Here is a 21883-nt window from a genome sequence, read left to right on the forward strand (position 1 = left end):
GATCTGCACAAAAATATGTGTAGAAGCGTAGTATGAGTACACCACAACGGTACTCAGTAAGTGCCAAGCCTAACCTCGGTAGAGTAGTAACGAGGTCAGGTTAATGCCCTATTGGAGATAATAAGAAACAAGACAGATAATATAATGCCATAATGAAATAACAGGGAAGTGAAACAATAAGGAATTTACGGAAAGTAACAACACGAAATCAAGGAAAGCTAATTCAACACGAAAGGAAAAGAAGAATTTTACATGTTAAGGAAACAACAACCAACAATACAGCAAATAAGGAAGATCAACAGGGGCACTCTCGAGGTACAATCTCGTAGTCCCAAATCATAAAATCGCTCACTTTTCTTATATCACCGCGCGAGTCTTTACATTTAGTTTTGAAAATTATTTTTTTAAAATAGTGTCACGACCCGAAATTCTCACCTCCGGGACCGTGATGGCGCCTAACATTTCACTTGCTAGGCAAGCCAACGTTAGAATATAATTAGCCATTTTAACAAATTTTAAATTAATTAATAATAAGAAAATAAATGCGGAAATAAAATCTGAAATGAAGTGAATAATCTATAATAATCGTGATATCTAAACACCATCCCAGAACTGGAGTCACAAGTGCACGAGCTTCTGGAATAATACAAATAAAGGGCTCAATAAAATTCAAGTTGTTTGAAATATAATACACATTTGAGATAATATAGAAGGGGACTTCAGAACTGCGAACGTTATGCAGTTATACCTCAAGTCTGCACTGGTAGCTGTATCCGAGCAAATCTACAGTACGCCGCTGGGACCAACTCCGAAATTTGCACAAGAAGTGCAGAGTGTAGTATCAATACAACCGACCCCATGTACTGATAAGTGCCGAGCCTAACCTCGACGAAATAGTGACGAGGCTAAGGCAGGTCGCTTACATTAACCTGTACACAATAATAATAATAATAATAATAATAATAATAACAGGAATAGTAGTAAGATCGGTAAATAATATCAATACTTGAAGTCAATTCAGCAGTCACAATCCCTCAACTTGTTTCCATTGCGGCGTGCAACCCGTTCCCCCAATATAAACTTTAAATAAATCTATTGCGGTGTGCAACCCGATCCCCCAGTATAAACTTTAAATAAATCTGTTACGGCGTACAACCCGATCCCCCATATAAACTTTAAATAAATCTGTTACGGCGTGCAACCCGATCCCCCATATATTTTTACAACTCTTAAATGTAATAGAAATACTCCAATAAATACCACGTTCAATGAAAAATTATTAAGCATCAAGGTATACAATAATTATAATTTAATTATGAAACAAACAATGATATGTAGCAATTAATTGTGGAAATCAGGAAGAAAATAGGCAGTTTAATATTTAATATGCTAAATGTCAAGTAGCAATTAAGACACATAAATCAAATAAGCATGTACCAATCATTGCAGGAATTCAAGAATTAATATTTGACAAGGAATATGAGTGAAACAATTATTATAATGATTAATTCGTGTTTTAAAATAATTTAAGATATTTAAATAATTAAGCAAATAATAAATTTGACAAAGTATAGGCACCCGTCACCTTGCCTATATATCGTTACACATGAAATTCACATAGCAAATAATTCAAGGGTTCTATTCCCTCAAGTCAAGGTTAACCACGACACTTACCTCGCTTCGCAACCAAATTCAAGTTTTTAATACACCCTTGCCTCGCGAATTAGTGTCTGAAATCCTTAAATCTAGTCATAAACAATTCAATATATTCAATACAAATTGTAGGAATTAATTCCATATGAATTTACTAATTTTTCGGATTAAAATCCAAAATTTATCTCAAAAATCATCAGTGGAACTCACGTCTCGAATCTCAAAAAAACTTACGAAATCCGAACACCCGTTCCGATACGAGTTCAACCATACAAAAATTATCGAATTCCGACACCGGATTGACCTTCAAATCTCAATTTTATATTTTTGGAAGATTTTATAAAAATCTGATTTTTCTTCCATAAATTCATGAATTCATGATATAAATGAGTATGAAATCATGAAATATAATCAATATAGAATAAGTAACACTTACCCCAATGTGTTTTCGTGAAAATCGCTCGAAAAATCGTCTTATCCGAGCTCAAAATCGAAAATGGTAGAAAATGGGATGAATTTCAATTTTCAGAACTTAAGTTCTGTTGTCCAGATTTTTACTCATCGCGATCGCGTAGAACTATCTCTACCCAAGTCCATTTTACTCTTCGCGATCGCGAATAATTCTTTGCGATCGCGAAGCATATTTTAGCTGCCCAAATTTCTAACTCTACGCGATCGCGTAAATGGTCATGCGATCGCGGAAAACATTTTCTCAGCCTTACGCGATCGCGTACTGCCATGTGCGATCGCGTAGCACAAATGGCATGCCCAGCTTCTGCCTTCATTCCTTCTACGCGAACGCAACTTGGCCCTCGCGTTCGCGGTGTACTGGAAGCTAACCTTCCGCGATCGTTTGCCTATCTTAGCGAATGCGAAGGTTAAAAATCACGGCTCACAATTTCCTCTTCGCGATCGCGAAGCACCATGCACCAGATGACAGCTGAAGCTAAAAAACCAGATTTTCTAAGTTCCAAACCACCCGTATCATATTCGAAATTCACCCGAGCCCTCGGGGCTCCAACCCAAACATGCACACAAGTCCAATAACCTCATACGAACTCGCTTGCACGATCAAAACACCAATTTAACACCTAGATACGAATAGGATGCCAAATCGAATGAAATTTTTAAGAAAACTTTAGAATTTCTATTTTCACAACCGAACCTCCGAATCACGTCAAATCAACTTAGTTTCTCATCAAATTCGACAGACAAGTCATAAATAAGATAACGGACCTATGAAAAATTTCAGAACTCGAATTCGACCCCGATATCAATAAAAGTCAATTTGTGGTCAAACTTTAAAATCTTTAAGCCTTTAGGCTTATAGTTTTCGCCAACTGGCAATAATTTAAGCTAGGGACCTCCAAATTAAATTCTGGGCATACGCCCAAGTCCCAAATTACGATATGGACCTATCGGAACTATCAAAATACTGATCCGAATCTGTTTGCTCAAAATATTGATCAAAGTCAACTCAGTTGAGTTTTAAGGCTCTATTTCACATTTTAATCAAATTTTCATATAAAAACTTTCCGAAAAATTATATGAACTGCGCACGCAAGTCGCGAAATGATGTATAGTGCTTTTCGAAGTCTTAGAACATGAAATTAATTATTAAATTTAAAGATGATATTTTGGGTCATCACAAATAGAACCCCGCATTTTAGCCCACCTTATCACACCGCATGGCTTCTAGTAATTCCCCTACTAGCCACGCGTATCAAGTCTATTTAGGGGAACAGGGTTCTAAAAATTAAAATGACCGGTTGGGTCATTACAAGAAACCTAGTGCAAACAGTAATAACCGCACGACAGAAACCTCGTGCAACAATAACAACAACACGATAGAAACCTCATGCAAATAACCAAACAATCACCTCAACAATAACATGAAAGCCAAGACACAACAACTAAGTAAATGATATTTCACAACTTACACCTTTCTTCAAAAGAACCACGACCTTGCAATTCAACACCAAACTCAACAACAAGATATTTCAAGGACAACAATTTCAAGTAAGGAGTTCCACAATTAAGTAAGGAATACGGAAATCAATAAAAGCAAGCAATTCAGCTAAACATGTGATACAAGTTGCAAATAGGAGATACGGCAAGTAGACACGTGAAATTAGTCTAAACATGATGACTACAACATGCTAAAGTAACTCAATTAAGGCATGAAACAGAAACTACGTAGCAAAAATCAGAATTTTAACATTTAGCCCATGTACGCACTCGTCACCTCGCGTACACAGCCTTAACATATCACAATTTATCACCACAGTACTAAATCCTAAGGATAATTTCTCCCACACAAGGTTAGACAAGCCACTTACCTCAAAACACGCTCAACCAATCAATTAGAAGATCTTTACCTCAATTTTCCAACTCCGAACGGCTCGAATCTAGCCAAAAGCAATTTTATGCTATAAATATAACTATATGAAACTAATTTTAATAATGAAATAATGATCTTAGTTAAGAATTGAAAAATTGCTCTAAAAAGTCGACCCGGGACCACGTATCAAAACCCGACCAAAATTATAAAATCCGAACACTCATTCGATATCGAGTCGAACAATACAAGAATTATCCAAATCCGACATCATTTAGCCTTTCAAAACCCAAAAATATGGTCTAAGAACTTCTACACTTTTTTCCCAATTTTCCACCCCAAATATCTAATTACATGATGGAATCAATGATATAATAGTGAAATTTAATTAAAAAATGAGTTAAGAATCCTTACCCCCAAGACTTCCTCTTTAAATCCCTCAAAATCTCGCTTTAATACGAGCTCTCAAAGTCCAAATGTGAAATAAGAGAATGAACCCTCGTTTTGGAATTTAAGTCTACTGCCCAGTTAATTCCTTCTCCGCGAACGTGGAAAATTTCTCGTGTTCGCGAAGCAAAAAGATGCTACCGCCAAGATTTCCTCTTATGAAAATGCGAGGATCCACCCGCGAATACGGTGCAAATGATTCACAAGATTCGCGATCACGAAGCCTATTTACGCGAACGCATAGACCAAACGCAAGAGTCCACCCAGGCTGCCTTTCCTCTTCACGAACGTGGATTCAAGTCTGCGATCGCAGTGCATAAGGTCATGTCCCTTAGTGAACGTGTGGCCTCCTTCGCGAAAACGAAGGGTAATCTTCTAGCAAATCTCAGACTACTCTACGCGAACGCGGGAACACCTTCGCAAACGCGTTGAAGAAAACCAGCACTTCAGCTATATTCTCAAAGACCCGAAATGCGTCGAACATGGTCCGAACTTCACCCGAGGTCCCCGGGACCTCGACCAAACATACCAAGAATTCCTAAAACATCATACAAACACGCTCGAAGCGTCAAATCACATCAAACAATACTAGAATCACGGATCGAGCATCGATTCAAGCCTAAAAACTTATGAACTTCCGAATTTCGAAGCCAACGCCGATTCATACCAAAACAACTCCGATTAACTCCAAATTTTGCACACAAGTCTTAATTGATATTACGTACCTATTCCAACTTCCGGAATCAAAATCTGGCCCCGATATCAAAAGTTCCACTCCCGGTCAATCTTTCCAAAAATCTTCCAACTTTAGCCAATTAACGCCGAAATGACCTACGGACATCCAAATCAACATCCGGATACGTTCCTAAGACTCAAATTACCATACCAAGCTATTGGAACTGCCAAAATTTTATTCTAAAGTCGTTTTCGCACAAGTCAAACTACAGTCAACTTTTACGACTTAAACTTCTAATTTAGAGACTATGTGTCCCATTTCACCCCGAAACTCTCCCGAACCTGACACCAAACACCTCGCCAAGTCACATAACCACAAAATGAAGTAGATGGAGCAATAAATAGGGGATTGGAGCTAATATTCTCAAAACGACCAATCGAATCGTTATAGTTAACAGGTTGATAATATTCTTTAGCATATAAAATAATTGATTAGCAATTAATTAGGATAACGGATGGCCATTAATAGGTGCAGATAGAGGAAGGATGATAATAGAGAAACCAAAATTTTTTCAAACACCATTATGTAGTTGTATACGATCAAAACCGAGTTTGCCCTTCGTGTGATTAATCGAGATTGGGGCATGATGGACCGAGGTTCGTCATTATCGAGCTATGAAGTGAAGTCGGGCTGTTGAGTTCGAGCCCTAGAAACCGACCAAGGTAGAGATCAGCCAAGATCGATATCGAGCCCAGATAAAAGTCGAGCAAATAGAGACCGATCGAGGCCGAAATCAGCCGAGACCGAGATCGAGCCCAGATAGAGGTCAAACTAATAGAGGCCGATCACGATCGAGAGCGACCGAGTTTGAGCTCGAGCCAAAGGACAAAAGAGCCGTTATAATCGCATTTGGGGAGAGAATCTCGGCAAAAATCAAGGAAAAGCATATTAATTAAACTATCATGGGATCCCCACTATGTATTTTTAATTATATACAAAGTAGGATTTTTCCACTATATTAGGAGTAGGCTATCATTGATTCAGGAGAAAATTTGATTCATTCACAGATTCATTCATATATTCATACACTCTCATATTCAGAAATTATTGAGATTTACATATCATCTAGCTAATATTTTTCCTTTTTAGGCTTTTGGTATTGATTTATCTCGTTTATTTATAAATCTTTTTCTACTCGATTTGGGTTTATATTCATTCCTTTTTACAGTCAATATTCGATATATTTCTACTTATCTTTCCGATTTGTACCAAGTTATACCACGTATCTTAAGAACCACGTAAAAATTCAACTCTATTCGTTTTTCAGGTAAACAGTTTGGCGCCCACCGTGGGGCTAAGGATAACAGTGGATATTTGGTACGAATCTCTGCAAAACATACCATTTTACACTTGCTCTTGGAAGTATCTTTGATTTCAGGTTAAAAACGACGAACTCTCAATTAATGGCCCTACCTATCGACAACGAAACCGGCCTTCAAAATGAGAACAACAATCTGACGACCGGGGATAAAAGGCCACTTGTTGATCCCATTGGAACTCGGGCCGCAGATCCAATCGACGTTAATTCACATGTGGCCATCGAGGCGAACCAATGTTCCGACCCCGAAAATAGCATTCTTGGTGGAACTCGACCTGCAGTTCGAAATACCCAAAATGTTGGAGAAGACGGGATCAGCCTGCGTATAATTTTCGAAATGTTGCAAGCTCAACAGGTAGCAATAGCTCAGTTGCAGAGCCAAACCCAGGCACCAAGCAGGACCGAGCTCGGCCGACCCCGAGAAGTCACCCACAAAACGGGGCCAGTTGTAGTAAGATCAAATGAACAAGAATCGGGGACTAATCCCGAAATCATTAGGATGCTCGAGGAATTAACAAAACGAATTGAGTCAGTAGAAAAGAGGATTGAAGCAAACGACAAAAAGTAGAAACTTATAACTCCATGGTTGATTAGATCCCGGGGACACCACCGGTATTGAAGGGCTTGAATTCCAAAAAATTCGTACAAAAGCCTTTCCCCCCAAGCGCGGCTCCCAAATCGATCCCCAAGAAGTGCCGCATGCCCGAAATTTCTAAATATAATGGGACGACTGACCCCAACAAATATGTCACCGCTTACATATGTGCCATTGAAGGGAACGATCTAGAAGACGACGAGATCGAATACGTATTATTGAAAAAGTTTGGGGAAACCCTGTCAAAGGGGGCAATGGTATGGTATCATAATTTACCTCCTAACTCTATCGATTCTTTTGCTATGCTTGCAGATTCTTTCGTAAAAGTACATGTCGGATCCATAAAGGTCGAGACCAGGAAGTCGGACCTTTTCAAGGTAAAGCAAAAAGATAACAAAATGCTAAGAGAGTTTGTATCTCGTTTCCAAATGGAGCAAATGGATCTACCACCGGTCACAGACGAATGGGCTGTTCAAGCTTTCATTCAAGGATTGAACGAACGAAGCTTGATGACTTCACGGCAGTTGAAGCAGAACTTGATCGAGTACCCGGCTATTGCCTGGGCCGATGTACACAATAGATATCACTCGAAGATTAGAGTTGAAGACGACCGGTTGGGTTCTGGGTCCGTTGTTAAAAGGGACATCGACCGAGAACCAAGGTCAAACAAGGACCGATATCGGTCGTATAACATAGTTCGTAGGGGTAGAGAACCTACACGTAACTCCGTACGAGGCGAAAGGAGAAGTGATCGAGGCCAGGGGTCTCGGGGGCTGATGAATAAGAATTGGTTCGATAGGCATACCGGACCTAAAGAAGCACCATAATTATCATAATATAACATCAACATCGATACATCTGCCATCGCGTCGGCTATCGGACGCATCAAAGATACTAAGTGGCCTCGACCTCTGTAGTACGATCCAGCCCAAAGAAATCCAAATCAAATGTGCAAGTATCATGGCACCCATGGCCACAGAACTGAAGACTGCATGCAGTTGTGAGAGGAGGTAGCCTGGTTATTCAATGAAGGGCACCTTCGAGAATTTTTAAGTGACCAGGCCAAAAATCATTTCAAAAATAGAGATTTTAATAGAAAAAATGAACAAGAAGAGCCACAACACATCATCCACATGATCATCGGAGGGATCGATGTCCCCTAGGGGCCGGTGCTTAAACACACTAAGATGTCGATTGTAAGTAAGAAGCAATCTCGGACTCAGGATTACACACCTAAAGGAACCCTTTCCTTTAATAAAAAAGACGCGAAAGGAATCATGCAACCCTATAACGATGTACTGGTAATATATGTACTTATGAATAAAACTCAAGTTAAGCGTATGTTAAATGATCCATGTAGTTCGGCCAACATCATTCGATCAAGGGTCGTAGAGCAACTCGGTCTACAAGACCAGGTCGTTCCCGCAACCCTGGTACTGAACGAATTTAATATGACATGTGAAACAACTAAGGGCAAGATAATCTTGCCAGTAAATGTGGCTGGGATTATCCAAGAAACAAAGTTCCACGTAATCGAAGGCGATATGAGATATAACGCCCTATTCGGGAGGCCATGGATCCACATCATGAGAGCAGTGCTCTTGACCCTTCACCAGGTTATGAAATTCCTAATATCGGAGGGAATCCAAACTGTCTTCGGGGAACAATTAGCCGCAAAAGAGATGTTTGACGTCGATGAAGTGATTCTGATATCTTCACTATTATGGACAAAGAGATTGGATTCGAATGAGGAACGTGATACCAAATAGCAATCACAAATGTCAGCCTTGACCTAATTTGAGAATCAGAAGACTGATGAAGAGATGACTATGGGGACCCTCGATCCTTCGTGGTCCCCGATGATTCCGATGCTACCAATCAATGGTCGAAGAACTGGAGCAAATCACACTAATCGAACATCTGCCCGAGCGAAAGGTATACCTGGGCACGGGGTTAGATCCCGAGCTCAGGAAAAAGCTTATTCAATTTCTTATAGCTAACATGAACTGTTTCGCTTGGTCCCATCTTGACATGACAGGGATCTCACCGAAAATAACCACTCATAGACTGAGCTTGGATCCAAAATTCCATCCGGTAAAGCAAAAAAGAAGGCCCAAGTCCGAGGTCAAACAAGCCTTCATTAAAGACGAGGTAACCAAACTTCTTAAAATAGGATCCATTCGAGAAGTAAAATACCCCGAATGGCTAGCAAATGTGGTGGTAGTCTCTAAGAAGGGAAACAAACTTAGCATGTGTATAGATTATAAAGACCTGAATAAAGCATGCCCTAAGGATTCTTTTCTTTTGCCTAATATCGATCGTATGATCGATGCCACGGCCGGCCACGAGACTCTCAATTTTCTCGAAGCCTACTCCGGGTACAACCAGATACAGATGAACCCGAAAGATTAAGAAAAGACCTCGTTTATCACTAAGTACGGTACCTACTGTTATAACCTAATTCCATTCGGTCTAAAAAATGCTCGTGCAACTTATCAACGCCTAGTAAACTGAATGTTCGAAAAACAAATAGGAAAATCAATAGAGGTTTATATTGATGACATGTTAGTTAAGTCCCTGCGAGCAGAGGACCATTTAAAGCATTTGCAGGAAACTTTCGACATACTGAGGGAGTACAATATGAAGCTCAACCCCGAAAAATATGCATTCAGGGTTGGCTCGGGCAAGTTTCTTGGTTTCATGGTATCCAATCAAGAAATCGAGATCAACCCCGATAAAATCAAAACTATCGAGAACATAACGATAGTAGATAATGTAAAGGTCGTGCAGAGACTAACGGGACGGATAGCTGCCCTAGGACGATTCAATTTGAGATCCTCAAATAGGAGCCACCATTTTTTCTCACTACTTAAGAAGAAAAGCAACTTTGCATGAACTCCTGAATGCCAGCAGGCTTTGAAGGAACTGAAGTGGTATTTGTCGAGCCCCCCTCTCCTTCATACTCCTAAAGTGGCCGACCAGCTTTACTTGTACTTAGCTATCTCGGAGATAGCGATAAGTGAAGTTCTGGTTCGAGAAGAATAAGGTACGCAATTCCCTATTTATTATGTCAGTCAGACCTTAGGCGAGGCCGAAACTAGGTATCCACACTTAGAAAAATTAGCGCTCGCTTTAATAAGCGCCTCTAGGAAACTAAAACCATATTTCCAATGTCATCTGATACATGTTGTAACAACTTATCCTCTTCGAAGTATTTTGCACAAACCCGAGCTTTCGGGTCGATTGGCCAAATGGGCTATAGAAATCAGCGGGTACGATATTGAGTACCGACCCCGAACTGCTATCAAATCTCAAATCTTGGCGGACCTCGTGGCTGACTTTACGTCGGCCTTCGTACATGAGATTGAAAAAGAACTACTGATAAAATTGGGTACCAATCCGAGAGTCTGGACCCTCTTTACGGACAGAGCCTCAAATGCAAAGGGGTCCGGACTAGGCATCGTATTAAAATTGCCCACAGATAATGTAGTTAGACAGTCTATCAGAACTACAAAATTTACTAACAATGAGGCCGAGTATGAGGCCATGATTACAGATCTCGAACTAGCTAGAAGCTTGGGAGCAAAGGTCGTAGATGCTAAGTGTGATTCCCTCCTCGTGGTAAACCAAGTTAACAGGATTTTTGAAGTCTGAGAAGATTGAATGCAGAGGTATTTAGACAAATTACAGGTGACTCTACATCGATTTAAGGAATGGACTTTACAATATGTACCCTGAGAACAGAACAAAGAGGCCGACGCCCTTGCAAACTTAGGTTCTTCGGTCGAAGATGACGAACTCAACTCGGAGAATGTCGTACAACTCATAAGATCGGTGATCGAAGAAGGTCACGCCAAAATAAACTCCATGAGTCTAACCTGGGAGTGGAGAAACAAATATATAGAATACTTCAAGAACGAGGAGCTTCCATCATATCCAAAGGAATCGAGAGCTATGTTTATAAAGGCAGCACGGTTCACCCTGTCCAAAGACAGAACTTTGTTTAGAAGGGTGTTCAATGGACCATTGGCAATATGTTTCGGACCGAGAGATATCGATTACATCCTACGGGAAATTCACGAAGGCACTTGTGGAAATCATTCCGGTGCCGATTCGCTGGTCCACAAAGTAATCAGAGCAGGATATTATTGGACCGATATGGGCAAGGATGCAAGGGAGTTCGTACGAAAATGCGACAAATGCCAAAGGCATGCGCCCATGATTCATCAGCTTGGGGAGCTACTCCACTCGGTCCTATCTCCATGGCTTTTCAGGAAGTGGGGAATGGACATCGTCGGCCCCCTTCTATCGGCCCCGGGTAAAGCTCAGTTTATTTTGTTTATGACTGATTATTTCTCTAAATGGGTTAAAGCACAGGCTTGGGAGAAAGTCAGAGAAAAAGAAGTGATAGACTTCATTTGGGACCACATCATATGTTGATTCGGGATGCCGTCCGAGATTGTATGTGATAATGGAAAACAATTCATCGGCAGCAAAGTGACTAAATTTCTCGAGGATCACAAGATCAAAAGAATCCTATCAGCACCATATCATCCCAACGGTAACGGACAAGTCATATCGACCAACAAAACCATCATCTAAAATCTTAAGAAGAGATTAACCGACGCCAAAGGAAAATGGAGAGAAATACTACCCGAGGTCCTATGGAAAAACCGCACAACATCAAAATCCAGTACCGGAGCAACGCCATTTTCGTTGGTTTATGGCGCCGAAGCTCTGATCCCGGTTGAGGTCGGAGAACCTAGCATCAGGTTCGATATACGACAAATGAGTCGAATAATGAGACCATGAATACGAGCCTAGAATTGTTGGAAGAAAGACAAGAAGCCGCTCTTATCCGATTGGCCGCCAAAAAATAACGGATCGAAAGGTACTATAATTGAAGAACCAATCAATAATCGAAGAACCAATCTTTGACATTTTAAAATTGGGGACTTGGTGCTAAGGAAAGTCACTCTCAACACCCGAAATCCAAATGAAGGAAAACTGGGTCCGAACTGGGAAAGACCATATCAGGTTCTTAAAATCATCGGAAAAGGATCCTACAAACTCGGTGCGATAAACGGCAAATAACTACCGAGCAATTGGAGCGTATCACACCTAAAAAAAGCTACTGCTAAGGTACTACCCTCCCATGTTCATTTGTATTTCGAAATTAACCCTTGCAGGCATTCCACCAGAAACAAGGATGGATTCTTCAACTCGAAGACTTTAGGTCTGAAAGCACGCATTGCACTCTTTTTCCCTTAGACCGATTTTTTTCCAAATGGGTTTTTTGGCGAGGTTTTTAATGAGGCAACCATTGATCGTGCTAACTTAGAACAATTCAACAGTATCTGAGGCCTCTTTACAATCAACCTCAAATGCTGGGGGGCATTGCCCTCAAATATTTTAAGTTCGATGCAAGGAAATTACTTCATGGAAACAGGGTCTCGATAGGAAATATTTGTAAGGGCCAAATGGTCAAACGAACTATGCCCGCTTAGTTTGCTTGAGCCCTGGCACAAAATATGAACACATGTATAATAACTTTTAAAGAGAAAATTCTTCTTTACCGATATTTCATATCTCAGAAATATTCTTCTACTTCATGTTCTCGGTCTATTATATAAACAGGCTTAAGGACCGACCATGACCGGAGTTCGAATGATTACCCCATAAATCGGAGACTTCCATCTGAAAAATCAACAAGATCAAGCTCTATAAAGCCCAAGGGCTATCTTATTTTGAGTTCGAGCAAATCCCCACTCGACTATCAAGCCCAAGGACTACCCTAACTCGAGTTCGAGAAACCATTATCACTCGGGGACTATCTATCGAGCCCAAGGGCTGTCATTAATTTGAGTTCGAGAAATCAATCTCACTCGACTATAAAGCCCAAGGGCTACCTTATTTTGAGTTCGAGCAGGTCCTCACTCGACCATAAAGCCTAAGGATTGTTACCTTATCTCGAGTTCGAGCAAATCCTCACTCGACTATAAAGCCTAAGGGATACCCTAACTTGAGTGCGAGCAACCATTCTCACTCGGGGACTATCTACCGAGCCCAAAGTCTGTCATTAATTCGAGTTCGAGAAATCATTCTCACTTAACTATAAAGCCCAAGGGGAACCTTATTTCGAGTCGAGCAAGTCCTCACTCGACCATAAAGCCTAAGGGTTATTACTCTTATTTTGAGTTTGAGCAAATACTCACTCGATCATAAAGCCTAAGAGCTATTTTTTACTTCGAGTTTGAGCAAACACTCACTCGACTGCAAAGCCCAAGGGCTACATTGATTGAAGTTCAGACTATTGCCCCGTATCGGGGACTACATATCAAGATTAAAGGCTACTCTGCTTCAAGTTTGAGAAAATCATTTCATTTGACATCTATCTTGCCTAAAAGTCACCTCAGTTCGAGTTCGAACATTCACTCGGGGACCACCTATCGGTCCTTACTATCTCAATCTCGGACCTTCAAATAATTATTCCGTGCTAAGGTACCTTCAACCTTTGTATAAATTAACAAAAATGCGAAAGATTCAGAAGCTATAGAAAGAAGAAAGTTTTTTATACATGTCAAAAATCATTTACAAGGGCAACATGGACCGATCAAGTTCCTTTACAAAAGACCAAAACGGTCTTATAAGAAACACAAAAAATACTAAAAGACTTAGTCCTCTACGGGAGAAGCGTCTTCTCCCTCGAGGCCCCTTCACTTTCAGATCCGCTCGCACTCCCGGTATCATCATCTTCAGGAAAGGCCAGCACTCTGGCTTCGGATTCAAGCTCTTTAGCTTTTTCTATCTCGACTGTTAGATCGAAGTCACGAGCATGAAGCTCTTCGAGAGTTTCCCTTTGAGACTGGCATTTAGCATGCTTGGCAACCCAGTTTGCCAGAGCCTGAGCAGCCTCAACAACCTCCTTTTCTTGAACTTGAGCGGCTTCTGCATCAGAGCGATAAACCGCCACCATTGCATCAGCATTAGCCATGGTTTTCTCGACCTCCGATTTGGCCGCTGCAAGTTCTGTAGCCAATCTCTCTCGATCAGAATTTGTTGAGCTCAAATGAGACTGGAACTCCTCGATTTTCTTGGCTTGCACCAAGGCTTTCTCTTTCAAGCTTTGGAGTTGGGCCTGAGCCGAAGCCAGTTGAGTTCGGGCAGTCTTCTTTTCTGAGGCGAGGTAATCCATATTCTTCTTCCATTCCTCGGCCTTCGATTTCACTACATCCACTTCAGCACGAAACTGCCTAATCACATTGAACTTTTGCTTGACCTGCGGGACCGAATTATTAGCCATCACTCCCGAATCAATATCATTAAATTCAAAGATTCTTTGTACCTGCTCAGCCAGCTCAGCTTGTTCTTTCCGAGATGCTTCCAGCTCAGCCCGAAGTCCTTTTACTTCTACTTCTCTCTGCTCATTGAGAAGCTTTAAGGCATCTCTCTCCTCTGTAAGCTTACGAATTTTGGCCTCATACCGGCTCAGCTCCCCCCGGGATTGAAAAAATGCCTCATGATGAAGCATAGAAGCCTACAAAAATAAGAAGGGATTATACAAGGAAAGAAAAACACAAGCATGAAAATTGGCAAAAAAAAAAACAAAAACAAAAACAAAAAAAAGTATGAACTTACCCGATTCAGGGCCTGTTGGGCTTCGTTAAAAAGTCAAGGCGCTCCCACCTCGCTCGAGCTCTTCTCCGGGGCCTCCAAGTCACTCGGGCTGGTGACATCTTCTACCCCGATAAAATAACCTCGGAAAGGATCCTTCCTTCCATGAACTCTTTCCCCGTGACAAGCCTCCACAGCATGAGCGTCACGTATCATCAATTGGGAAAAAAAAGGGAAAGAGGGGAAATCCCCGATCTCTATCGCCCCGAGTAGGTCTTTTTGAGCGCCGCCTCCATCTTGGGGAGCCTCAAGCTCGGTTTGGGCACCGACATCTACCGTCTTTTCAACGGTCTCTTTACCCCGAGGTAAAACATGATCGATCTCCATCTGCTCGGTAACTTGGGTCGAAGTCTCCTCCTCGACCTCATCAAGCCTGGACGGAGCAGTGTCAACTCCCACCGATATCGAAGTATTTTGAGTATCAGTGCTTCACTGCTAGGTTCTCACCCTCAGAACCTTCACTTTCTTCTTCTTCTTCTTCTTCTTCTTCTTCTTCTTCTTCTTCTTCTTCTTCTTCTTCTTCTTCTTCTTCTTCTTCTTCTTCTTCTTCTTCTTCTTCTTCTTCTTCTTCTTCTTCTTCTTCTTCATCCCTTAAATTCAGGACCGACTCCATAGTCAAAGGTATTGTGTTTACCTTGGGTTTACGAGCCACTCTCTTTTTGGGTTTTTGACCCTCAGAGTCCGTGGCCCTTTTTCTCTTAATCACCTTCTCCGGTTTTGAGATAGGCGATAAAACTTCTTCATCACCTGATGGGGGTTTCATAACCGCATCTTTTCTGAGACCGACAAATAAAGAAGAGTAAGTAAAACCTATGCCTGAAAAAAAAAAACACTTAAACAATAAGCAAATCGGTGAGCCAAGAAGAAGGTTAACCATGAGTGCGAGCCTCCCACCGGCCCTTTGATAAATCGCGCCATGCGCGCTCGGCATATGTCGTCGTCGAAACCAGTTTCTTGACCCAGTTCTCGAGATGGGGGACAGCACCCGGCATCCAAGCAAAGGCTGTGCCAAGAAAAATACTGATAAGAAAAGATGAAGTAAAAACAACAAAAACTGAAAACGGAATCACACTTACGGTTCATATTCCATTTTTCGGGAAATGGCATACTCTCAGCCGAGATTAGATCCGAGGTCTTCACTCGAAAAAACCGGCTCATCCAACCCCGATCTTTGTCTTCATCTATGCTCGAGGTGAACTCCTTGGTAGCCCGGCATTGAGGCTTATCAGCCCACCTCGGTAAAGACGAGGGCTATATAATCTTACGAGGTGGTCGAGGGTGAAGGGAAGCCTGTCGATTTTGCTCACAAAAAAAATGGAGCAGTATTACAATCCTCCAAAAAGAAGGATCTATTTGGCCGAGGGTCACTTGGTATTTCTTGCAGAAGTCGATGATGACCGGATCGAGGGGACCCAATGTGAAAAGATAAGTATAAACACTCAAGTACCCTTCCACGTGGGTAGTGATCGCTTCCTTCGGTGCCGGTATCACAACCTCTTTGTTTTTCCAACCACAATCTTTCTTTACCAAATCAAGAAGGCTTTTGGTATCGAGCATATATATCTCGATACTGGCTCACATCGACCAGCAACCGATGAGGGCTTCTCAACCTTAAAGTCAGAATCGATAACACATCCCCTGGGAACGAGTTCATGCTGACGTGGCTCCACCACCAATTTCTCACCGGCCGGCCGAGATGAGGAAGCGGCCTCTTTCTGAGGAACGGTTTTAGATATCTTGGACATCTAAATTTTCAAGAATAAAGAAGATGGGAAATATTTTGGTGTTTGGTGAAGAACAAGCAAAGAAGTTTTCAAACCTGGAAATATAGAACTTTGGAGGAGGCGAAGAACTCTGAAGGTTGTAATGAGAAGATTTGAAGGTAAAGGTTTAAAATAATGAAGAAGGGAGGCTATTTAGAGATTTCACAATGACGGTTCAAAATTAGCAGTGGCCGACCATCGACTGAGGCACATTTAATGCCTTGGTAACTGAACTGACGGAATATTTGTCATATACGTCACAATCATGCTCGACGTAGACATCGGTGTGTATCTAGTCAGAGGTTGAAAAATCATATCGTTTCTCGCCAGATTTTTTTCGAGAAACGTGAGGACTATCTGTATACGGTCAAAATCGAGTTTTCTCTTCGTGTGATTAATCGATATTGGGGCATGATGGACCGAGGTTCGTCATTATTGAGCTTTGAAGTGATGTCGAGATACTGAGTTCGAGCCCTAGAAACTGACCAAGGTCGAGATCAACAAAGATCGATATCGAGCCCATATAAAGGTCGAGCAAATAGAGACCGAAATCAGCCGAGACCCAGATCGAGCCCAGATAAAGGTCGAAGGAATAGAGGCCAATCACGATCGAGAGCGGCCGAGTTCGGGATGGAGCCAAGGGACAAAAGAGCCATTATAATCGCATTTAGGGAGAGAATATCGACGGAAATCAAGGAAAAACCTATTAATTAATCTATCATGGGATCCTCACTATGTATTTTTAATTATATCCAAAGTAGGATTTCTTCACTATATTAGGAGTAGGTTATCACTGATTTAGGAGGGGATTTGATTCATTCACAGATTCATTCATATATTCATACACTCTCATATTCAGAAATTATTGATATTTACGTAGCATCTAGCTAATATTTTTCTTTTTTGAGCTTTTGGTATTGATTTATCTCGTTCATTTATAAATCATTCTCTACTCGATTTGGGTTTGTATTCATTCCTTTTTACAGTCAATATTCGATATATTTCTACTTATCTTTCCGATTTGCATCAAGTTATACTACGTATCTTTAGAACTACGTATAAATTCAACTCTATCCGTTTTTCGGGTAAACAGTAGCTTAAGTTGATGTTGGAGGTAAACACGTTTTGGTCGTTTAAATGTCCAATTCCCACGTTCAAGGTAGCCATAATAAACCATTTAATAGGATTCTAATTAAATAGCTAATTTAATTTCCAATTCATACAAAATGAAGTATCATACATTTAGATGGAACGTAATTTTTTATTTTTTTTTAGCAAATATACTACTAGGTTATTACCCTAGTAGCTATTATATATAATAAATTTCCAACTGGATTAAAATTACAAAATATTTAAATAACCTACAAACAAAACAATGTAGTAATGTAAATTAATTAAAGTCCTAATTTATGAGTAATATTTTAAAACATTTCGCAGGGAGGAATAGAAAGAAAGGAGAAAGAGGCATAAAGTATTTAATAGGAGATAATTTAAAGTGTAAATTAAGAGGGCAATACTGTTATTCAGTTTCTAAAGGATATTTTAATAAAATAATTTAACTAAAAATTTTCACACACACTTATAATATATTATGATTAAGATAAGCTCTATCGACAGTAGTACACCTCAAACTAGCGAAATTCGTCGCTGATTGTACAAGTTCCAAAAAACAGTTTTAAATGCTACACTAAAACTGATTTATAAACAAATAAGTTCATATAAAATAAGCAAAGGTGCTCACTCGGCACATACTAGAAAAGAGATACTCCATTCCTTTTAAAAAGATTGTTTTAGTTTGACTTGTCATAAATTTTAATAAAGAAGGAAAGCCTTTTGAGATATGTAATATTAAATGAACTATAGCATTTGTGAGGTTTGAAAATAATTCGAGCGAGAAGGCAAAGCAGACTGACTTACCACAGACAATAAGGCAAAGAATGGATTCCCCAAAAAATCTGGTCTCATGTCAACCCCAGACTGATCGGAGGCCTAAAAGCCTCAAATAGGAGGAAGGGTACTCTGATCGACCCCGCAAAGCCGAATCTCTTTGGTTAATGAAATTCAACATGTTTATCGCTCCCGGGGGTGCAGATTCATAACAGGCATATAGAAATTATTGTACGTCAAATAACATCAAAAGTGTTGGTTTCAGAAGATGGAATATCTAATGTTTTTTCACCCGGAGAACTTATTGGATTGTTGCGAGCAGAACATTGTAAAAAATTTTAAACTTATGGTCTGAAATCTGTTGTAGCATTTGTATGACTATAAATATTTCTTATTAAAGAAATATTGAAAGGTGTCAACCTTTTTGAAACGGACTAATAAAGAAAAAATGCCAATCTTTTTGAAACAGAGGGAGTAGTTATATATGTTGGGCACAAGCGTATGCCTTGCCAGCAGTGGCGAAACCAGAAAATTCAGTAAGGGTGTTCAAATTTTGAACATCCTTTGCTCGTGGGCTATGCAAGGGTATTCAAAGTCTATTTTTAATCAATAACAAGTAATATTTTACTTTATACGTAGTATAATTTTTCGACAAAGGGTTGGCCAACATAACTTCGCCCCCTGCTTGCCAGCATTTTAAACCTTAAACTTCCTAACCATTATCTACACTTCACCAGTCTTTAGTTAAGGCACATAAAATCTAGACGTAGTCGTGATAATTTTATAGCACGTGAAAGCATAGCATAAGCAATAGTGAAGAGACAAGCTCTTATTTTTCTGAAGGGTCCGTACTCATGACATTATATATTGGGGCCGTATTATTCAACATACATATTTACTGCATTGTCTTCTCTAATACTCAATACTACTACACTCAAACCACAACATCAGAGCAACGTTGACCCTGATTTCTGCCCCTGATTAAATTCACACACTAATCGTAAATCTATAAAATATGGGCTCAGGCCCAATAAAGCCCAATAAATGATGAATTAAATTACAGCGACATCAGGAATGGATTCAGTATCGGCAACGGGCAAATTCTCGCCGGAGATGGACAGTTTCTCATCGGACTTGGACTTCTTACAGTTGTCTCTAATGGCCGTCAGCTCGTAAGGAGACGCATCAGTTGCAAGCCACTGCTCCACTTGGAAATTCTGTTGGTTGCATTCTTTGTGGACTCCGGTGACCGTGACTTCCACGTAGTTACAGTACCAACCGTGGCCTTTGCCTGTTCCGTCGGAAGTCAAGTTCATTTTGCAGACAGGCCCAGTCAAACATGGGCCTCGGCCACTGAAAATGTCCAAGTTTCCTCTCTCGAAATAGTCGTAATTTGGGCCCATAAGCCCACCCCAAGCCTCGAGGTTCTTGATTCTAATACCATATCCGTTTGCATCGTAGAGAGTTAAACTGATTATCGAATCGGTTCCTCCCTTTATTATTGAACTCGTTCGGACGTAAACTGTGTATACACAATCTGGTTCCTGCATTTTGTTTCCATCCCAGATAAATTTAAAAATTATAGATTTCCAAAAAACAAAGAAAAAGAAAAAGGAATGAGAATATGGATTGGATACCAATAGGGGTTATTCCAGGTTCTAATTTCCTAGGAGTCAGGAGTATAAAAATGAAAGAAATTTTGTAGTTTAACCTATTACTCCTGTAAAAGTTATAACAAGTTATTTATCATTTAACTCGAGTGAGAATTAGTAAGGGTGGCTTACGGATCCGGAAATAGAGGAGATGGAGATAGAGAAGAAGAGGATGAAAAGATGGAACCAAAACTGGTTGACTTGAGCTGCTATTCCCATGGCTCTTCAGCTTTCTCTTTCCTTTTCTTTTTTTTCTATTTTTTCTGGTCTTCTCTCTAGAATGTGGTAGTAGTAGTGGTATCAACAGCACACTAGTTTGATATATATAGATCATATCAAGTTTTAATTAAGGGACCATATTAAATTGGAAGTAGACAAATATTTGTACCATTGTATTATTTTATTTCATAATTCTTCTCAATTACACATGGTAGCACTTTACAGTTTACAATGATCACATGTTAGAGAATAGCTCGAGTTATCTTGGATTAATCATCCATATGAATCATGGCTAATTAGATTTGCAATATAGAGTAGATGATTTAAGTTTTTGCTTTTAGCTAATTTGCACATTTACTTCTAATGAGTCCATCAGTAATCCTACTTCCTGACTGCTGAGTAACAAACCAAATTCATAGGATACTTCTAAAAAATAAAAAAAAAACGTTCTTCCATGTTTTACATGATTTTACAAATAACGATTATCGAAACTTTTCTTTAATTTTTAACTGAATTATCTTTGCATTTTCAGTAAAAGAATTTCAAGCATTTTATACACTTTTTGTTTTGGAATACTACAACAACCTACCCAATATTATCCCACACCGTGGGGTTTGAGTAGGGTAGTGTGTACGCAAACCTTACCCCTACCTTGTGAGGATAGAAAAGTTGTTTCCAATAGATTCTCGGCTCAGGATAGTATAAGTACCACATTAATGAAAATATAAGCAAGAAGGGACAGTACCAAAAAGCCATTTAAAAGCAGAATAAAAAAACAAGACAATAAAGTGAACTTTTTGTTTTGGAATGTCTTAAATATTTGACATATTCCAAAATCTTCTGGACATACCCGTAAATATGAATTGTAAACAAAATAAAATTAAGCTACTCCCTTTGTTCCAGAGTATTTGTTACTTTTAGCACTTGAGATTCAAACTAATGAATTTTAAAATATATTAATTCTCTCTTTACCAAATAAGACTTCTACAGTAGTTGTGTTGTTTCTGGTAATGAAAATTTGATTTTAGAAAAAATATCAATTAATTTAATTTTGATTTAGTTATAAAAATGGATTAAATTGTTGTGTGATAATAGAAACTTACCAAACAAATTAGTAGAGAACTAGAAGGGTATCATCTCTTCAAATAAAAGGACATATAGTAACCAACCATTACAAGTGGACAGAAAATTAAATGTGATACAGGATGTGTTTGGTATGAATGTTTTCATGGAAAATAAGTGATTTTATCACTTATTTTTCTTTGTTTGGTTGGCGAGTGGAAAACTTTTTTCGAAAAATATTTTTTAGTATTTGATTAGAGAGTAAAAAATATTTTTTTATACTACTTTCCTCACCCCCTTCCCCCAAATCCCCATGCTACTCTCCTATTTTCTAATTCAAGTATTTAATTATTCTTCTAAAAATTCACTTAAACCCAAAAGAACTAATGTGCTTCTTTATTTTTTTTACGTAGAAATAACATTGAAATTTGTGCTCCATAATTAAAAAGAAAATATTTTTTTTATTGAAAAAGAAAGTACTATTTCTATAACATGAAAATAAAGTACTCATTTTATTGAAATAAAAGAAAATACTTTTT

General features: G+C 39.5%; 1 protein-coding gene across 1 annotated transcript; it reads right to left on the bottom strand.

The window, feature by feature from the left end:
* Positions 1-19243: 19243 nt before the first annotated feature.
* LOC107782824 (PLAT domain-containing protein 3) lies at positions 19244-20364 on the bottom strand. The gene is made up of 2 exons (XM_016603759.2): positions 20196-20364; positions 19244-19955 (listed from the first exon to the last, which is right to left on the bottom strand). Exons 1-2 carry the CDS (start codon positions 20280-20282, stop codon positions 19464-19466), a joined length of 579 nt encoding a protein of 192 aa, XP_016459245.1. The 5' UTR covers positions 20283-20364; the 3' UTR covers positions 19244-19463.
* Between the last annotated feature and the right edge of the window lie 1519 nt (positions 20365-21883).

Source organism: Nicotiana tabacum, chromosome 13, assembly GCF_000715075.1.
Source record: "Nicotiana tabacum cultivar K326 chromosome 13, ASM71507v2, whole genome shotgun sequence".
NCBI lineage: Eukaryota > Viridiplantae > Streptophyta > Magnoliopsida > Solanales > Solanaceae > Nicotiana > Nicotiana tabacum.

Coding starts and splice junctions, on each gene's coding strand:
- LOC107782824 (XM_016603759.2), bottom strand. CDS start 20,282: ATGGGAATAGCAGCTCAAGTCAACCAGTTTTGGTTCCATCTTTTCATC. Junction 19,956..20,195: donor TCTCCTCTATTTCCGGATCC/GTAAGCCACCCT, acceptor AACAAAATGCAG/GAACCAGATTGTGTATACAC.